The 16,509-nt window shown below is 36.6% G+C and overlaps 4 protein-coding genes across 4 annotated transcripts; 1 reads left to right on the top strand and 3 right to left on the bottom strand.

Annotated features, from left to right (window-relative positions):
- Positions 1 to 112: 112 nt before the first annotated feature.
- Positions 113 to 1,753, bottom strand: CLUP02_16923 (transcription factor tfb2; the record flags this gene model as incomplete). Its single annotated transcript, XM_049295840.1, has 3 exons — positions 113 to 1,376; positions 1,441 to 1,528; positions 1,621 to 1,753. The coding sequence occupies 3 exons, from the start codon at positions 1,751 to 1,753 to the stop codon at positions 113 to 115; spliced, it is 1,485 nt and encodes a 494-aa protein (XP_049152987.1).
- A 459-nt stretch (positions 1,754 to 2,212) lies between these two features.
- CLUP02_16922 (thioesterase superfamily protein) lies at positions 2,213 to 3,110 on the top strand (the record flags this gene model as incomplete). The annotated part of the gene is made up of 8 exons (XM_049295839.1): positions 2,213 to 2,251; positions 2,304 to 2,344; positions 2,406 to 2,421; positions 2,472 to 2,537; positions 2,601 to 2,715; positions 2,794 to 2,859; positions 2,910 to 2,988; positions 3,038 to 3,110. 8 exons carry the CDS (start codon positions 2,213 to 2,215, stop codon positions 3,108 to 3,110), a joined length of 495 nt encoding a protein of 164 aa, XP_049152986.1.
- Positions 3,111 to 3,373: 263 nt separating this feature from the next.
- Positions 3,374 to 4,471, bottom strand: CLUP02_16921 (uncharacterized protein; the record flags this gene model as incomplete). Its single annotated transcript, XM_049295838.1, has 3 exons — positions 3,374 to 3,676; positions 3,763 to 4,237; positions 4,293 to 4,471. The coding sequence occupies 3 exons, from the start codon at positions 4,469 to 4,471 to the stop codon at positions 3,374 to 3,376; spliced, it is 957 nt and encodes a 318-aa protein (XP_049152985.1).
- Positions 4,472 to 5,980: 1,509 nt separating this feature from the next.
- On the bottom strand, positions 5,981 to 7,132 carry CLUP02_16920 (fungal cellulose binding domain-containing protein; the record flags this gene model as incomplete). Its single annotated transcript, XM_049295837.1, has 3 exons — positions 5,981 to 6,134; positions 6,189 to 6,882; positions 7,066 to 7,132. The coding sequence occupies 3 exons, from the start codon at positions 7,130 to 7,132 to the stop codon at positions 5,981 to 5,983; spliced, it is 915 nt and encodes a 304-aa protein (XP_049152984.1).
- Positions 7,133 to 16,509: the final 9,377 nt, after the last annotated feature.

Genomic DNA, 16,509 nt, shown 5'->3' with positions numbered 1-16,509 from the left:
TCCCAAAAACGCCTGCCAATGCATGTAGCCGCCCTGCAATATACCTGGAGCGCCTCTAGACCTGTGCCTAGGTCTATCTATGTCTCTCGAAATAGCACCATAGCGCCTCTGTCTAATCCTCGGCCTTCTTTCTCAACTTGAGGTAGTCCCTAATTTGCTCGTGTTTGCTAGCAAAGAACATGCCAAGCTTATCGTTGCGCCATGTCAATACGCCAATCTCTGCCGCGTAGCCCGCAATGTCCTCGTACTCCCTAGGACTGTCGAAATCACGGAACAAGAAGCCGCTCGTGGTCGTCATGCGTTCTGTCTCGAGCTGCCACAGCCGGATTTGGTCGACGACGGTGGGTGGCAGGACGGGCCGGTTCCGTACCGCGGCCATGCGGTGCATCTGTTCGTGAGCGTGGGCTGCGAGGTACGAGATGATCTGGTCGGCTGTGATGCCGCGCTCGACGGCGTTGCGAATCGAGTTACGAGTGAGGCGGCCCGATACCATGTCGGAGAAACGCAACTTGAGCTTGCAGAAGAGTGAGAGGACGGCGATTTGGAGCGGTGTCTGGCCGTAGGCGTAGATGCGGTAGTTCGTCTCGACGATGATGCTGCCGCCCTTGTTCTCCTCGCTTCCGCCGGGGGTCAGGCCGTTAGAGGGCCGTGGACCAGTGGCCGCAGCGAGAGCCGCGGAGAAGCCTGCCCCTGCGCTGCGAAGGGCGCTGGAGCTGCTCGTAAGTGTCGTAGCCAAGCGGGTTGGGAAGTATTGTTGGGTTTTGTGTTGGGGGATGTAGATGAGGCCAAAGTCGAGTAGACTGGGAAGCATGTTGCGCCGTGGTTCCGTGAGGGCCTGGGTGTCGTAGGCTCTGCCGAGCTCGAGACTCGCGAGGAGGAATAGGAAGCTGAGAGCGTCGGTGCTCTCCATTCCCGTAACGGCGGAAGCGTGCTCAGTGGCTTCAAGCCAGAGCAGTAGGAGGGTCCAGACCTGGGCGTTGGCCTCTTGAAGGAGGAAGGTGAAGCCGGCCTGTGTGATGCCGACGGCACCGTTGGCGCGACGTACGAGCGCGCCGGCGGCGAGCAGATCCTTAACAGACGCCTTAGGTCCGCTGACGTCGGCGCCGCCGGGGTTCACGGTGTTGACAATGTAGTGGAGGATGTCCTCCCACTTGCGACGGGCGTAGCGATCGAGGAACGGAACGGTGATTTCGGGCGGGATAGGGAGGGAGGAGGGCACGCCGAAGGAGTTGTGGGATCCGCCGCCTTCGAGTGCGAGCCGTAGCGAGTTTTTGAAGTTTGTCGTGAGCTGCATCTCTTGTGGCCGTTCTTTGGAGGGAGGTGTGATTTGGAGGATGTGCAGGCTGCGAAGGGTCGAGATTGCCTGGTCTTTTTGCCTAAGAGAGCAGGATGATGTGTTAGACGGCGCAAGTATGTGACTAGTCAGACTTCAGCGCGCACCTTCTTGAGTCTGGCTTGACCCAAACATCGAGGTCCTCTAGCAGCATAGGCTGCGGCATGTATAGGATAGCCATGACGATGGTTTTCGCTGGGCTTCTGGGTCAGCGACCTTGCTCTTTCTCCAACAAAACAACCCAATGCCCAGAGTTATCGATCCTAGGGGAGGTCATGGCTTCTCACCCAGCGGCGGAATCATCCTGCGGAAGATGGCAAAGGCCGTAGAGGGTTGCAGGTACAGCTTCCTAAAGGTCGTGCCGGGCAGCTTCTCCAGGTAGTCGGCCAGCTGGAGCGATTGACCCGAGCTGACCGACATGATGGGCGATTTGCGCGCTGGGTTTTGGGTAGAGGAGGGAACGAAGATGTGAGTCAATGTTATCTCATGTTCGTATGGGCGCGGGGTTTCGGACTCGAGTTCGGAGACGGGTGGTGAGCCGAAGTGATAGAGCTGTCGTGGATTGTAAGAGTTCACGATGGTTTGCGACCAGGCGAATTGCACGGCGCAGCAATCATTCAATCATCAACTGGGCAAGCAGGGGTCTACGGAGGTTTCCGCCTTAGGCAGGGGCTCTCGTGGGTTGTGCCTGGCTGGAGCTTGGGGGTTTCTTATCTTATCGAGATGCCGATAAGAACTGTTATCAGCCGGAGATAGGTACGTACTGTCGTCCGCACGTCATATTCCCCGTCACGAATCCCTTCCCGAAGCCCGCCGAGTTCACCTTGAAACTCATTCTCACCAATTCTCATCACTTTGCCCACCGTCCAAAGCTCAAATATGGCCCCGAAGCTGCCTCCGTTGCGTTTCGTGCGCTCAGTGAGTTTACATTACATACGGACATCGCCAATTGAGTCTAATTGCCCTTTAGGTCTTCAAGTCCTTCACGAAGGACTCTGGGCTTGAGCCGAGGTAAGCTGGCTTGCATCCCGTTTTGCTGTGCATCGCCCATCAAGTACTCACATAACTCTAGGCTCCTTGGTAACAACGTATGAATAAAACTCACGTATATGAGCGATAATTTACTCACTCTAAGCAGTTTCGAGTGACTGGCGCATCAGTTGGCAAAGTTGATTTCGAGTTGGCAATCCAAAAGGAGCACACGGTACGTCTCATCCATGCTCGCCGTTGCCAAAGACACCACTGACTGGGCCAAATTGACCCACAGAATCGCCTTTCTACGATTCATGGCGGAACTCTTGCTAGTCTTGTTGACCTCGGTGGCTCTCTTGCCGTCGCTTCCAAGGGTCGATTCATGACCGGTGTCTCAACTGACATCAATGGTGAGTATTCAAGTCCATCTATCAGCTCTCACAATGTATTCCAAGATCACTATTGAACTTGTCAACTGACTGCAATAGTCACGTATCTCAACCCTGGAGGCAAGCCTGGCGACATCATGACGGGCACCGCCACCTGTGATAAGAGTACGTTGTAGCCCTGTCCAAAGTAGAGAGCGGAAACTGATTCTTTTCAGTGGGCAGAACGCTTGCATATACGACAGTCACATTCTTCAACAATAAGGGCGAATTGGCTGCAAGAGGAAGCCATACCAAGTGAGACTCTTCCAAAGACCGATCCAGCATTTTGCTGACTTATATCTAGGTACATTGCTAAGACCTGGGGGTCAGAGGACTTCGTTGCACCTGACGAGTATGTTGCTGAAGAAGAGAAATAAAACATGTGATAATCCTAGAGCGCATATGCTACGTTCAACGAAGTCAAACTAGATCAAGGTACAATGTATTAGATGCCTTGTATTCGTAAGGTAGAAGCATTGAGTATCATCACGCATTATCTGGTATCATGCTGTTCCTCGCTCATCCCCAATTCCCAACCAAATCATGCGTAACTGTCACGCTCTCTCAGGTTCTACCGCAAGAACGGATCTTCGGATAAACCTTCCACTTGTCGCCGGACCCCCGATTGGTCTCGACCGAATCAATATACGCTGTTGGCAGTGGTGATATGGGCCCCCGATGCCTCTTCATCATTCAGCTTCGCAGGCTGCACTGAGTCCCCGCGGGTATTGAGGCCGTACTTATCTTGAGTGGCCAGGAAGTAGAGCATGACGAAAACAGCGAAGCTGCCCAAGATACCGACGACTAGCGAGACAATGTTGAACCAAGTGTAAGTATCGTAGTTGTAGTAGTAGTAACCGTATTGCGAGGAAAGCTGAGCAAAGAGCGACCAGACTGCACGGACAAACCAAATAATGCTGATTGCGAGCGCAACGTTCGAGGCCTAGCCATCATATGTTAGCACTCAGACTGAATCTACAACCGCATCACCCAATACTGAGAGACGGTGGAAAATGAAGCAAAACTGACCTTGTGTAGAGGACCCTTGAGGGCGTTCTTGCGAACCAGGGCAATGTACGTCATAGCACCGATAGCGCACAAGAGGTTGAAGATGCCACAAATGAGATCGAAAATCTGAGCCACCAGTCTTCTCATCATCACCCTCTCGTAATCGCTGCTGTTATAGCTCCAAGAATAGTAACCCTCTCTGGTACTCAGCCAGAGGCACATTGCTGTGAAGCTGAGCACCGAGATCAAGATGACGGCGCCGAAGGAGAACGACTTCCCAATCCGGAAGCGTTTTGACGTCTCGTCGACGCGGAGGAGGGTGAATGCGCGGGCGAGGTAGAAGAGCGCCAGGAAAGTCAAGGCCTGGCTGACGTCGAAGAACCAAGAGAGGATATTCGAGGTGTATGTGATAAATTTGGCCAATGTAGAGTCGTACGTATATGTGCTTCCATGTGCGAGAGAGATGATGTTGAGAATGACGTAGAAGATTTCGGAACTGGAGACAATGCTAATGTTAGCCGCCGTCAAACAGATGGAGTTGTGGTGCTTACAATAGCCATAGCCCCAGGGCTGCTTTGGTGATGGCCACCCATCGGCGAGTGGGGTCATGATAGCTTTTTGATGTCCTTCGGAGAAGGAGAATGAAGAATACGGAGCCTGCGACAGCAGCTAGAGCGCTCACAACAGTGTATACGATCCCCACGATATTTTGAGTATCATAGTAACCCATGTTTGCAAGCGCGTTGTGGTTCCAGTTCTCTGTAGCAATATTACCTGAGTCTGTTTTTCGCGAATATTTGGATCGAGTCTGTTGTTATTGTTGAGTTGAAAGGATGGATAATAGGCTAGGCTACACAAGTGAGTCTGTTCTTCTCTTCTGACTTAAGTATGGCCAGCCGTCAAACAAAAATGAGCGGTCTCACGAGCATAGCCTGCTCAACATCCGCTTTGGATTCTCGCGTACAAGTGTCTCACCCCGGCCGGGCGAAGGACGCCTAGCGTATGCTGTGCCGCACTAGCCCCGGGCAATTGCAGCTTTACCCACTGCGCCCGGTTTCCACTCTGCCACTTCTCCTGGGCGCGACACATGGCTCGGCACCAACCAGAGGAGCCTGATGTTCGCAGCCAAGAAAGTCCAACAAGCGAATTGCTGTTATTTGACCTACAAGGATGGCAATATTGACCCCAGCCTCCTAGTATCACAAGTCGGTGTCTTGGGGTTGGCTGCAGAAAAAGAACAGGCACTGACTTGGACTGGTGACTAGTACTTGCAAGGCCTGACTGCCCTTGTCCATCTCCTTATGGCTGATTCGTGGTCAAACACCAGCCTGAGAGCGCTGTAGGCTTAGAGCCAAGCCTCTTTTCTAGCTTAATTCAAGCTTAATTCCTCTTCTCCTGGTGAGCTCGAGGTTGAAGCCACCCCCAAAGTCTCAGCAACAGATGGCATTGCGTTGATACTCTCCAGGATGATGATGACTATCTGACTTCCGTGCAACATCATAAGTAATTGAATGAACTGCTTATTTTCAAAAAAGATAGTAGACGGTGTTAATGAGAGAATGCCACGCTGCCTTGCGATGTGATTGTGGAAAGCAGTGTCCCTCGCCCTAGAGCAACTAACAATATCTGGTGTCCGCAAGATGAATGATCAGCAAAGTGTACTTGTCACTGCATTTATTCCACTTGTCCAGGTCTTTGCCGAACTTGAGGGCATCATGGTCGGGCAGTAAATGCTGCAGCCTGTTAAGCCGTAGCGCCTTGGCAATGTGCTCCGCCCCTGGCAAAGCCTCGTTGTAACGAACATGACAAATGTGATAGGCTTGCTTTTCCTCTGTGGGTAACCATTTTGGCAAACGGGGCCTGCTGCAGTGAATGTGAGAACCTCTCGGGCAACGTGACGTGGAATGACTGATGCTATGTGAGGTAGAGTGTGACTTTGAGTCGCCTTGATATTTCCAAGCACTAGACGACGTGCTCTGCACGAATACCACAACGGTGTAGAGACGATTTCGTACATTCACTTATCTGACCTCACACGCACTCCTCTCCGGGGAATAGCAACATTTCGCCCAGACAACTTGTCTAGGAAGATGCAAGATGCAGCTCGAGGCATCATCCGCACCACTAAAAAGTGCGATGACGAATGGCAGTAACTCGTCTTAGTTTGTACATAGATTCGGAACTTGAAAGTAAATACAAGAAGATATTTCCAGACCACCCAGCAGCTCCGCCAACTACCTTAGCACACATTCGGCCCAGCCTCGAGAGCCGAAGCAACGGTCTCGGCAACTGCATCGTGGATGGGGTAAGTAGGATGCAGCGTGTTGAGCCAGAAGTACTCGTTGACTGGGTAGGTGCAGCTGTCAATGAGGGTATCCTGAGCAGTCGTACCGCTGTTCAAAGGTTAGCTTCTACGTGCAGGCTCTTCGGATTCGAGGGTGACTTACTCCTTGTACGCGTCGCAGTATCCAGTAGTGTTCTTGTACCCCTTGGTAGTGTCAAACTTGGCCACGTTATCAAGCACACCGTTGAACACCCCGTTGGCATCAACGACCCACGAGTTTGCGCCCTCCCACGTCGTGACGTTCTTCGCCATGGCGTTAACCCTGCCGTTAAAATCAGCGACATCATCCTTGCAGAGCTTCTGCGCGTCCGCGTTCTCGGCAAGGAGCATCGGCGTCCGGTCGACAGGCGGCGTCGTCAACCACACAAAGTTCCTCGCGCCCGCCTCGTACAGCTCTTTGGCCAGACCCTGGTAGACGTCGACGATCTTGGTGTTGAGCGCAGAGGTAGCATCGGCTCCGTTCCAGTACGAGTTGCCGATATCGTTGACGCCGATCCAGAAGGCGAATACTGAGTCCGCGCCCGTCCAGGCCGGCGCTGTCTTTGCGGCGTAGGCGTTGCTGAAGAGCGTCTGGACCTGGTCCTTGAGGGTGAGTACCGTGTCGGCGTAGGGTTTGACGAGGTCGGCGTCGACAGTGGCGCCGCCGTAGGCGAGGTTGTAGGTGTACAGGAGGGATGCGTTGTGCTTTACGGTGAGGTAGTCGACCCAGTTGGGGCCGTTGCAGGAGGTCCAGCCCGGGTAGGAAGGGTTCCCAAGGGGATTGGCGGGGTTAGGAGCTTCTAGGGAGGTGTTGAAGCCTGTGATCTGTTAGCCGGATGACACTAATTCGAGGCCGCCGAGTATCGTGCCTGTCTGGGAGTACGAGTCGCCGCTGGTAATTGTTAGCGTGTATGTAGGACAGAGCGCAGAAGTGTTGCAGACTTACAAGACGAAAGCGTGCTTGACATTCGCAAACCCAGGCCACTCCGCCGTCGCGGTACAGGCACGCTTCTCAAGAGCGCTCGCCCCAGCAGCCAAGAGGCCGGTCGTCAAGATCTGTGACTTCATTGTGTCCTGCACCTATCAAGTAAAGAGTGTGTTTTCAAAAACGAACGACTTGGTCGGGAAGAATGGAAAGACAGGCGGAGATGCGGTAGATCAACATGAACGATCGACGGGAACCCAGCAACACCTATATAAACACGGTCGCTTTCGTACCCGTCATGACGGAAAACTCGCTCTGCGAAGGGGGTTTGACAATTAATCTACACCTTACCAGACCCATTAAGCCCCCGGAGCCCCTCAATTAACGGAAGGGAGCGAAAAAGCTTGGGACCCCCAGGCCCCCGGGTCCTCGGATTGCTCCATGGGCGGGGCATAGTCTCTTCTTCCTCGCTGTCCGAGCTTGAAGTCTTGATTGACCTCTGCCGATGTACCCGAAGCGGCATTATAGGAGGGTTCCCTAAAGGCTCGCCGGACGACCGGCACGGCAGCTGCGTGCTCGTCACGTTGAGGCTCAAAGTCTTGTCTAGCGAGGTAATCAGGGGTCATCGAGTTCTTCCCGTTCATCCAAAAACCGCCACGAGTCGATCAAAGTGTGGAGATCGAAGACAAATAGAGTGAAGGTGGGCCGGCCTGAGACCGGACGAGACAAGGATTAAGAGATTGGATATCACGTGCGCGGAGGAAGTCCCTCCGCTTCGCTAGGATGGTGCGACAAAGTTACAGCACTACCACAATCATAATTCCCTGGCCAAGGACATTATATTCGGCTTCTTGCTCAACGACAATGCGACTCAACTCATCGTTCGTCTAGCCGTGCGTTAGTAACGGCTTCCCTGTTGGCATATGCAGGTTACCTGAGCCTCAATAGCACTGTGGGCGAGTTGCGAGGCTGGGTAGGGTGTGAAGAAAGGTCGCTGAGTGAGGTTTCCGAGTAATTGAAGGCATGCGATTGAACGATGAAGGAGTTTCTTCTATTCATTAGTGATGCTGACTCTATACATAAGTAACTTCCAAGTATCATGCTTCCTCTTTTCTCTTAGCAACTGAGAGCTCAAGACCGTCAGACGTTTCCTCTGGCTCTGCCCTTCTTCCTTCTCAAAAGCCCTTCCCAACTGATATCCAAGTTCTTCCACCCATGTCGCTACTGAGGCGGAGGCCACGCCAATGAGTCTTCTTCTACTATATACTCAAGATCGTAGGTTTCAATGCCGAACCCAGGCGGATTCCATCCCCATTCTGATTCCTCCCACCCGGTAAGTCGACCCACCCCCTTTTGGCCACCCCCCCCCCTTTTAGCTACCCCATTTCTCTATCCTAACCACCGCATTAAAACCCTACCTATGATTTTTAAACTACTATAATAATTATAAAAATCGTCTAAATATAATTCTTTTTTATATACTTATTTATTAATATATAATAATCTTATATACCGAAAATAAAGTTATTCGGGCTCTTAAGGCTATTAAAAAAGGTCTCTTAGTTAATTAAGCTTTAATTAAGTTCGGAGTTTTAAACTTAACTCTTTATAACTATAAAAGAGGTTATTAAACGAGGGTAATAATATTTATAAACCTCTAGAGGCTTCTTCTATAATAAGAAAACTAGCTAATTTAATAAGTTTATATTTAGTATAATTTAAATATTATACTAACTTACAAATAGCTTAGAGAATTTACTAAATAAGTTTTAAAATCCTAGGGGGATATAAATCCTTTTAAAAAGAGATAGATAAACGCTTTTTTAAAGAGGAACTTATTAATTAAGGTCTAGAGAAGTTATATTATCGATTCGAGGTATTTAAATAGGGCTATTACTAATATAATTAAATTATAGTTTAGATTACTTAATATACTAGAGATTAGTAATATTAAATAGGCTAATAAGTATAATATAAATAAGATTAGTATTACGACTTAATATATATAACTAAGACTAGGGCCTGCCCCGTAAGCTTATAGCGGCTATAATATATTATATATATAGGAATATAAAAATATAAAATAACTCTTATAAAACAGAAGAACTATAAAATAAGTTATATAATAATAAAAAATAAAAAGGTCTATACGCTAAAAATACGGACCCCGTTTTTTTAAAATACGGAGCCCGTATATTTAAGATACGGGGCCCGTTAAGTAAATATATAAATAAAAAATATATTTAAAAATAAGACTTATATATAGTATAGACTTAAGCTAGGCTTAAGGATAAACTTCTTATAGCTCTTTAGTAATTAACTTAGTATTAAATCTTATAATCGCTTTTAACTATTTTTATTAAAAACCTTTTTTAATAAGACTACGATCGATTATTAAAGCCTTACTTATTTTATAACTTATAAATATAGTTTTAAAAAAGCTATTTACGATTATAATACTATTTACTTAGTACTTATAGCTTTAACTTTTACTAATATACTTATTATAACTAACTAGCTATAATACTTTAATTACTCCTATTTAATAAGTTTACTTTTTAAAAAACTCACTAAATAATACGAATATATTAACTATTAATAATAATAATACGGTATAGCTTACTAAAATAGCCGTACTTATTATTTAGTAACTATATAATATAATATTTAAATTTAAAAATAAAAACGAATAATTTTATACTTAGCTTATAATACCCCGACCTCTTTTAATACTTAAAACTAAGTACCCTAAACTAGAACTTTATAACGGGTCCCCGGATACTCTCTAAGGATTCTTTACTTGAACTAGGGCTTATTTATATTATTATAAGACCTCTTTTATTATTAAAGTTAATAAAGTTTATTATATAACTTAATTTTTTAAAATAAATACCCTCGCTTAGTTCGAACCCTTTATAAAAAACTACTTTAAAAACGAACGTAATATTTAAAATAAAAATATTAAAAAAATCTTTAATAATTATAACGAGTTTAAAAAAAGACTTAAAAAAACCTTTAGTAACTTTAACGAAAAACGAATTACTAAATAAAGGCTTATAACCTTTATATAAAAAGGATTAGTTAGTAAGTATATATTTAAATTTAGATAAATTACTTCTAAGCTCGATTAGGGTAATAAAGTACTTATAATAGCTTTTTATTATAGCTTAAAAAAAGAAATTAAAAACGACTTCTCTTAATATAACCGGCCTAATAAACTCTATAATTATATTAATATAACTATTAAAATTAATAATCGACTTTACGAATAACGTTTTAAATAAAAAAAGTAAAACGCTTAGAATAACCGATCTAAGCCTAATAGTAAACGTAAGTATAAACTAACGATTATTATAACTAAGTATTATAATAAACTAATAAACCTTAGCGTTACTAAAAAAGAATAACTTCGATAAAAAAAGAACCTTAAATACTATAATTACGATAAGCTAGGATATATAGCTAAAGATTATTAATAACCTAAGTATATTTAATACTAACTTATTTTAAAAAAGCGAGCTAATATTACGAATAAGGAGGTTCTTTATAAATAACTTTTATAAATAGCTTATTATAATAACGGCTACCTTACTTATTAAAATAATAAGGAATAAATAGGATAGTACCCTAAATAACTTAAGAATAATAAACGATTTACCTTATTACTTATTAAAACTCTAGTAGTAATAAAAAAAAAAAAGGATACTTACTTATCGACCCTATATTTTAAAAAAAAAAAATATTAAATACTTTATTATACTTTTTTAAATTTATAAAAATATAAAAAAGAAGAGTAAAACGGACCCTATTATAAAAAATATACTTAACTTTTTTAAAGAACGAATTAAGTAAAGACTTTTAGTTAATATAAAAGAGTAGCTCTTTAAGCTTAAAAAAAAGGACTTAATATAAAAAGAATTATAAATAGCCTTATATATATAGCGCGACGAGATAATATAAACTAAAAATAACTTATTAAGTTCTAAAAAGAACTCGATTTAAATAAAATACTAACTAAGTTTATTTATATAATATAATAAGTAAATATTAATAAGAAATTTATTTATAAAGTTAAGGAATAGTTTGAGGACCTCGTATATAAAAATAAGATCGAAGTACTTAAAAAACCGACTCTTAACTTCGGAATTATTAATAAAAAAAGAATTGATTTTAAAATTAAAAAAGAAAACATTAAAATAAGAACTAGTTCTTTTTATTTTAATAAAGTAAAATTACCTTATAATTTAAACGAACCTCGTAACGTTACCTAATAACGTACTTAAATAGAGATCGATTATAAGGCACTACTTAACGTTAATAATACTAGTTTTAAAAAGAACGATAATAAACTACGGTATAAATATATTTATCTATTTAAAAATAACTAAGTTATTTAGTTTTATAGAACTAGAGAATATAAAAAGGTTACGATAACCCCCCATATAAATAAAGATTACTTTTTATTTAACCCTAAAGACCTTAACTTCCTTATAAAGTACTTTAATAGCGAATATATAAAATAAAAAGACTATAAATACGACTAATACTAAGTTTATTATATTAGAAAAGCTAAGGCTTAGAGAGAGTATTAAGAAAAATACGAATAAGAAACCCGTTTAAAAAAATAAATAATAAAAAACTAAAAAAGCTAATTATAAAGGAACGACGATAGGTAAAAATAAAAAAAAAGTTCTTAAATATAACTATATAATATAATAACGTATATTTACGAGTTAATTTTAATATTTATAAATAAAAATTAAATATTATTATTAATAGCGGCGTATAAAAAACTTATATTTTATTAAAAGTAGTAAATAAACTTAACTTATTATAAATATATAAGAATAAATTATACTAATTATAAATAGTAAAAAGAGAACGAGTTAATTATAATTATAAATATATTAATTAAAAAGCTATATACCTCTTAATATATATTAATAATTAATAAAAATAATTATAATACGATATTACGGAAATTAAAAATATTAACGTTATTTTAAGAATTTTATAATTATAAAAGCATAACTTATAAATAGATTAAATTACTAACTAAGTCTTCTAGGAAAATCTAGTTACTAAACGACTTAAGAAAAAAAAGGGTTTAAACGGATTTTTAAAACCTCTTAAAGAACGAGAATAAATATAATATATAGTTTTTTTTAAAATAATAAAAAGCTCTAAGAAGTTCGTAACTAATATTAATAATTAAAGATTATAATAACTTTAAATTATATTTAAAAAGTACCGGATATATATAAAACTATTTATAAAACTTAAAAAAAATAGGATTACTAAAATATAGTAATTAGGATATAAAAATCGAACTTAAAAAAGGAACATAACCTAAGTTCTATTTAATATACTTAATAAATTAAGAAAAATAAGAATACTTTAACGAATATATTCATAAAAAACTCGAGAAGGGATATATTTAATTATCGAATTCTTTTACTAAATTCCTCTTATTTTTTATATTAAAAAAGGGAAGAGAATTAAGACCTATTATTAATTATAAAAAACTTAATAAAATTATAAAGAAAAATTACTACCCCTTATTACTTATTACTAAGCTTAGAGATCTATTTTATAAAGCTAACTAGTTTATTACTATAGATTTTAAAAAAATATTTAATTAAATTCGGATTAAAAGAAAAGATAAATAGAAAACGGTATTTTAAACTTATAAAGGACTCTTTAAGTACCTCGTTATACCCTTTAGACTTATTAATACTCTAATAACCTTTTAAATAATAGTTAATTACGTACTCCGGAAGTACGTTAATATTTTTATTATTATTTATATTAATAATATTCTTATTTTCTCCCCCGACTTCGAAATATATAAAAAGTATATTTATATAATATTTTAAAAACTTTAAAATGCTAAACTATATACCGAACTTTTTAAGTATAAGTTTTATATATAAAAAATAGACTTTTTTAAATATACTATTATATTAAAATAAATTTATATATAAGTATTAAAAATAAAAGTAATTAAGGACTAGCCTATATTATAAAACGTTAAGGACGTATAAAGATTCTTAGGATTTATTAATTTTTATTAACGATTTTTTAAAAACTATATTAATATAATTAAACCTCTTAATAACTTAATATAAAAAAATACTCTATTTATTTAAGATCCTAAGTATAAAAAAGTATTTATTAAAATTAAGAATATAGTCGTTTTTAAACTAATTATTATAATCCCGGACCCCTAAAAACTTTTTAAAATCGAGACTAACGTTTTAAACTTTATTATAAGAGCGGTCTTAGGATAATAAAATAAATAAAAAAAGCTTTATTTACATTACTTTTATTTTAAAGTATTTTATAAAGTAGAATTAAATTAATAGATCTATAATAAGGAATTAATAACTATTATTAAAGTATTTTAAAAATAGAGACTATAGTTATTTAGAACTAAATACGAAGTTATAATTTATTTAAACTATAAAAACTTTATAAACTTTATAATAAATAAGAATCTAAATAAACAATAAGTTAAATAGAGCGAATTCCTATTTAAATATAACTTTTAAATTATTTATTAAAAAGGTTTAGAAAATAGTAAAATAGATATTCTTAATAAAAGACTTAATTACGAAGTCGCGGTCCCTAAAGAAATATAAGTTATTTTTAAATAAGAGAAAGACAGTAGTTTTATACTAATTATAAAGCTTTTTATAATAATTAGAAAGATTAATACTAGCTTAATTAAAATAATAACCCCTATGCTTATTATAAAAATTTATAATATACTAATATATAGTTACTAAGGAATTATTAAAACGTAAAAACGGATTCGTTAGTATTATAATAAATTTATTATACGTATTAAAATTATAAAAGTAATTAAGGACTGCGCGACTTATAAAAAAAATAAGAATAGCTTATATAAACCTTATAATAAACTATAACTATTATAATTATTAATAAAAGTATAGTAATTAATTATATAGGACTTTATTATTAAATTACTAAAGTCTAAGGAACTATTTACTAAAGTATAGTATAATAGTATTTTAATTATAGTCGATCGACTTACTAAGTTTATATATTTTATTCCCTATAAAGAATTTAGTACTATAAAAGACCTAGTATATATATTTACTAAAGTTATATTTTTAAACTACGGTTTACTAAAAGAGATCATTTTTAATAAAAATAAGCTATTTATTTTAAAGTTTTAGAAATTTTTAATTTTATAACTTAATATAGACTATAAATTATTAATATTATTTTATTTATAAACCGATAGATAGATAAAAAGAATTAACTAAATCTTTAAAACATACCTTTATTATTATATAAATTATAATTAGGATAATTAAGTAGTACTTTTACTAATAGCCTAGTTTATATATAATAATATAGTTAGTAAAAGTATAAAAAAATCTCCGTTTTATTTTAATTACGGATTTTAGTTAATAGTATATAAAGAAATATAATAAGGATTATAAGCTATAAAAGCTATAATAAATATAAATAAACTTAAAGAGATCTATAAATAAGCCTTATTAAACCTCGAGTTTATATAATAATATATAAAAAAGAACGTAGATAGATTAAGGATTAGAGGACTATTTTTAAAAAAGGGGGATAGTATTTATCTTTTTTATTATAATATTAAAACGAAATAACTAAGTAATAAATTAGATTATAAAAAACTTAAACCTTTCGAAATTATTAAAAAAGTCTTATTAATTAATTACGAGCTAAGATTACTAAATATAATATAATACTATCCCGTTTTTTATATTTTATTACTCGAGCCTATATTAAGAAGTTTATATATAAAAAATTATATTATTATTAAACTAAACTAATTAGAATACGAAGTTAAAAGAATTATTAATTATAAAATAAAAGATAATAAAAAGGAATACTTTATTAAATAGAAGGGCTATAGATATAAAGAAAATATATAAGAACTTATTACGAATTTTTAATATTTTTAAGAACTCTTACGGGACTATTACGATATTTAAGAATATTAGTATTCGATATTAATAGCCTTAAGGAAGCGAACTCGTTATTAATCCTAAAAAAAGTTTAGTTAATATTATTAAAAATACTTATTATTTAAAAATTACTTATTATTTATTATTTATAAGTATTTAATATAAAAAAAACGTAATCCTCTTTTTTTAACTCTTATATACTTTAAGTAAAAGTCTTAATATACCGCTCTTTTACTTTTTTTTAAATAGTTTAAATACGGGCTAAACGGCTAGCTACTTTTATAATCTTAGACTAAATCCGAGCGAGCTCTATATAAAAATTAAATAAAGTATTACTAACCTCCTCTTTTTTTTATTTTAAATTTTAATATTAGTTACTTAGCCTCTTTATTATAAAAACATTAGTAATTACGAATAATAAGGCTATAATAATACTTATAACTTAACGTAATGATAAAACTATTATAAAGACGCTTTAAATTTTCATAATTTTAATAAGTTTTTAACCCCTTAATTATATAATATACGCGTTTTGCATAGAAATATTAAATATAAAGTATTACGTCGTTAGAACTAAAACGATTAAATATATTATTATAAGCTAAATAAAGCTTAAAAATAGAGTTATTTAATAAACGTTTTTTAATACGACCTAATATCGTATTAATATATTTAAAAAAAAAATATTTAACGGATCCCTAACTTAGGAATAAATAACTTATTTATAAGTCTATAGGACTAGATTTTTAAAAAAGAAACCTAATATTATAACTTAATATATATAACTAAAACTAGGGCCTACCCCATAGGCTTATAGTAGCTATAATATATTATATATATAGGAATATAAGAATATAAAATAACTTTTATAAAAATAAAAGGATTATAAAATAAGTTATATAATAATAAAAAATAAAAAGGTCCGTATATTAAAAATACGGACCCCGTCCTTTTAAAATATAGAGCCCGTATATTTAAAATACAGGGCCCGTTAAGTAAATATATAAATAAGAAATATATTTAAAAATAAGACTTATATATAATATAAACTTAAGCTAAGCTTAAAAATAGACTTTTTATAACTTTTTTAATAATTAACTTAGTATTAAATTTTACGATCGTTTTTAACTATTTTTATTAAGAACCTCTTTTAATAAGATTACGATCGATTACTAAAGCCTTACTTACTTTACGACTTATAGTTATAGTTTTAAAAAAGCTATTTATAATTATAATACTATTTACTTAGTACTCGTAGCCTTAACTTTTATTAATATACTTACTACGACTAGCTAGCCGTAATAGTTAATTACTAAAACTAAGCTTCTTTATTTTAAAAAAACTATAAAAGAGACTATAGTTCTAAAGCGCTTTTTTAAAAATATTACCCTTAACTTAAAAGAAGTATAGTTAGTTAACTACGATAATCAATAAACGATTCGACTCGTTATAAAAAAAAACAAATAGCTACTTAACTTTATTATATTAATATATAAAATATATAACTAAAATAAAAGTACGCTAAAAATAGCTTCGAAGTTACTTAT

This window comes from Colletotrichum lupini, chromosome 9 (assembly GCF_023278565.1).
Source record: "Colletotrichum lupini chromosome 9, complete sequence".
NCBI classification, from domain to species: domain Eukaryota; kingdom Fungi; phylum Ascomycota; class Sordariomycetes; order Glomerellales; family Glomerellaceae; genus Colletotrichum; species Colletotrichum lupini.
The sequence above is the reverse complement of the archived record's forward strand: the minus strand, read 5'-3'. Positions and strand labels throughout refer to the sequence as shown.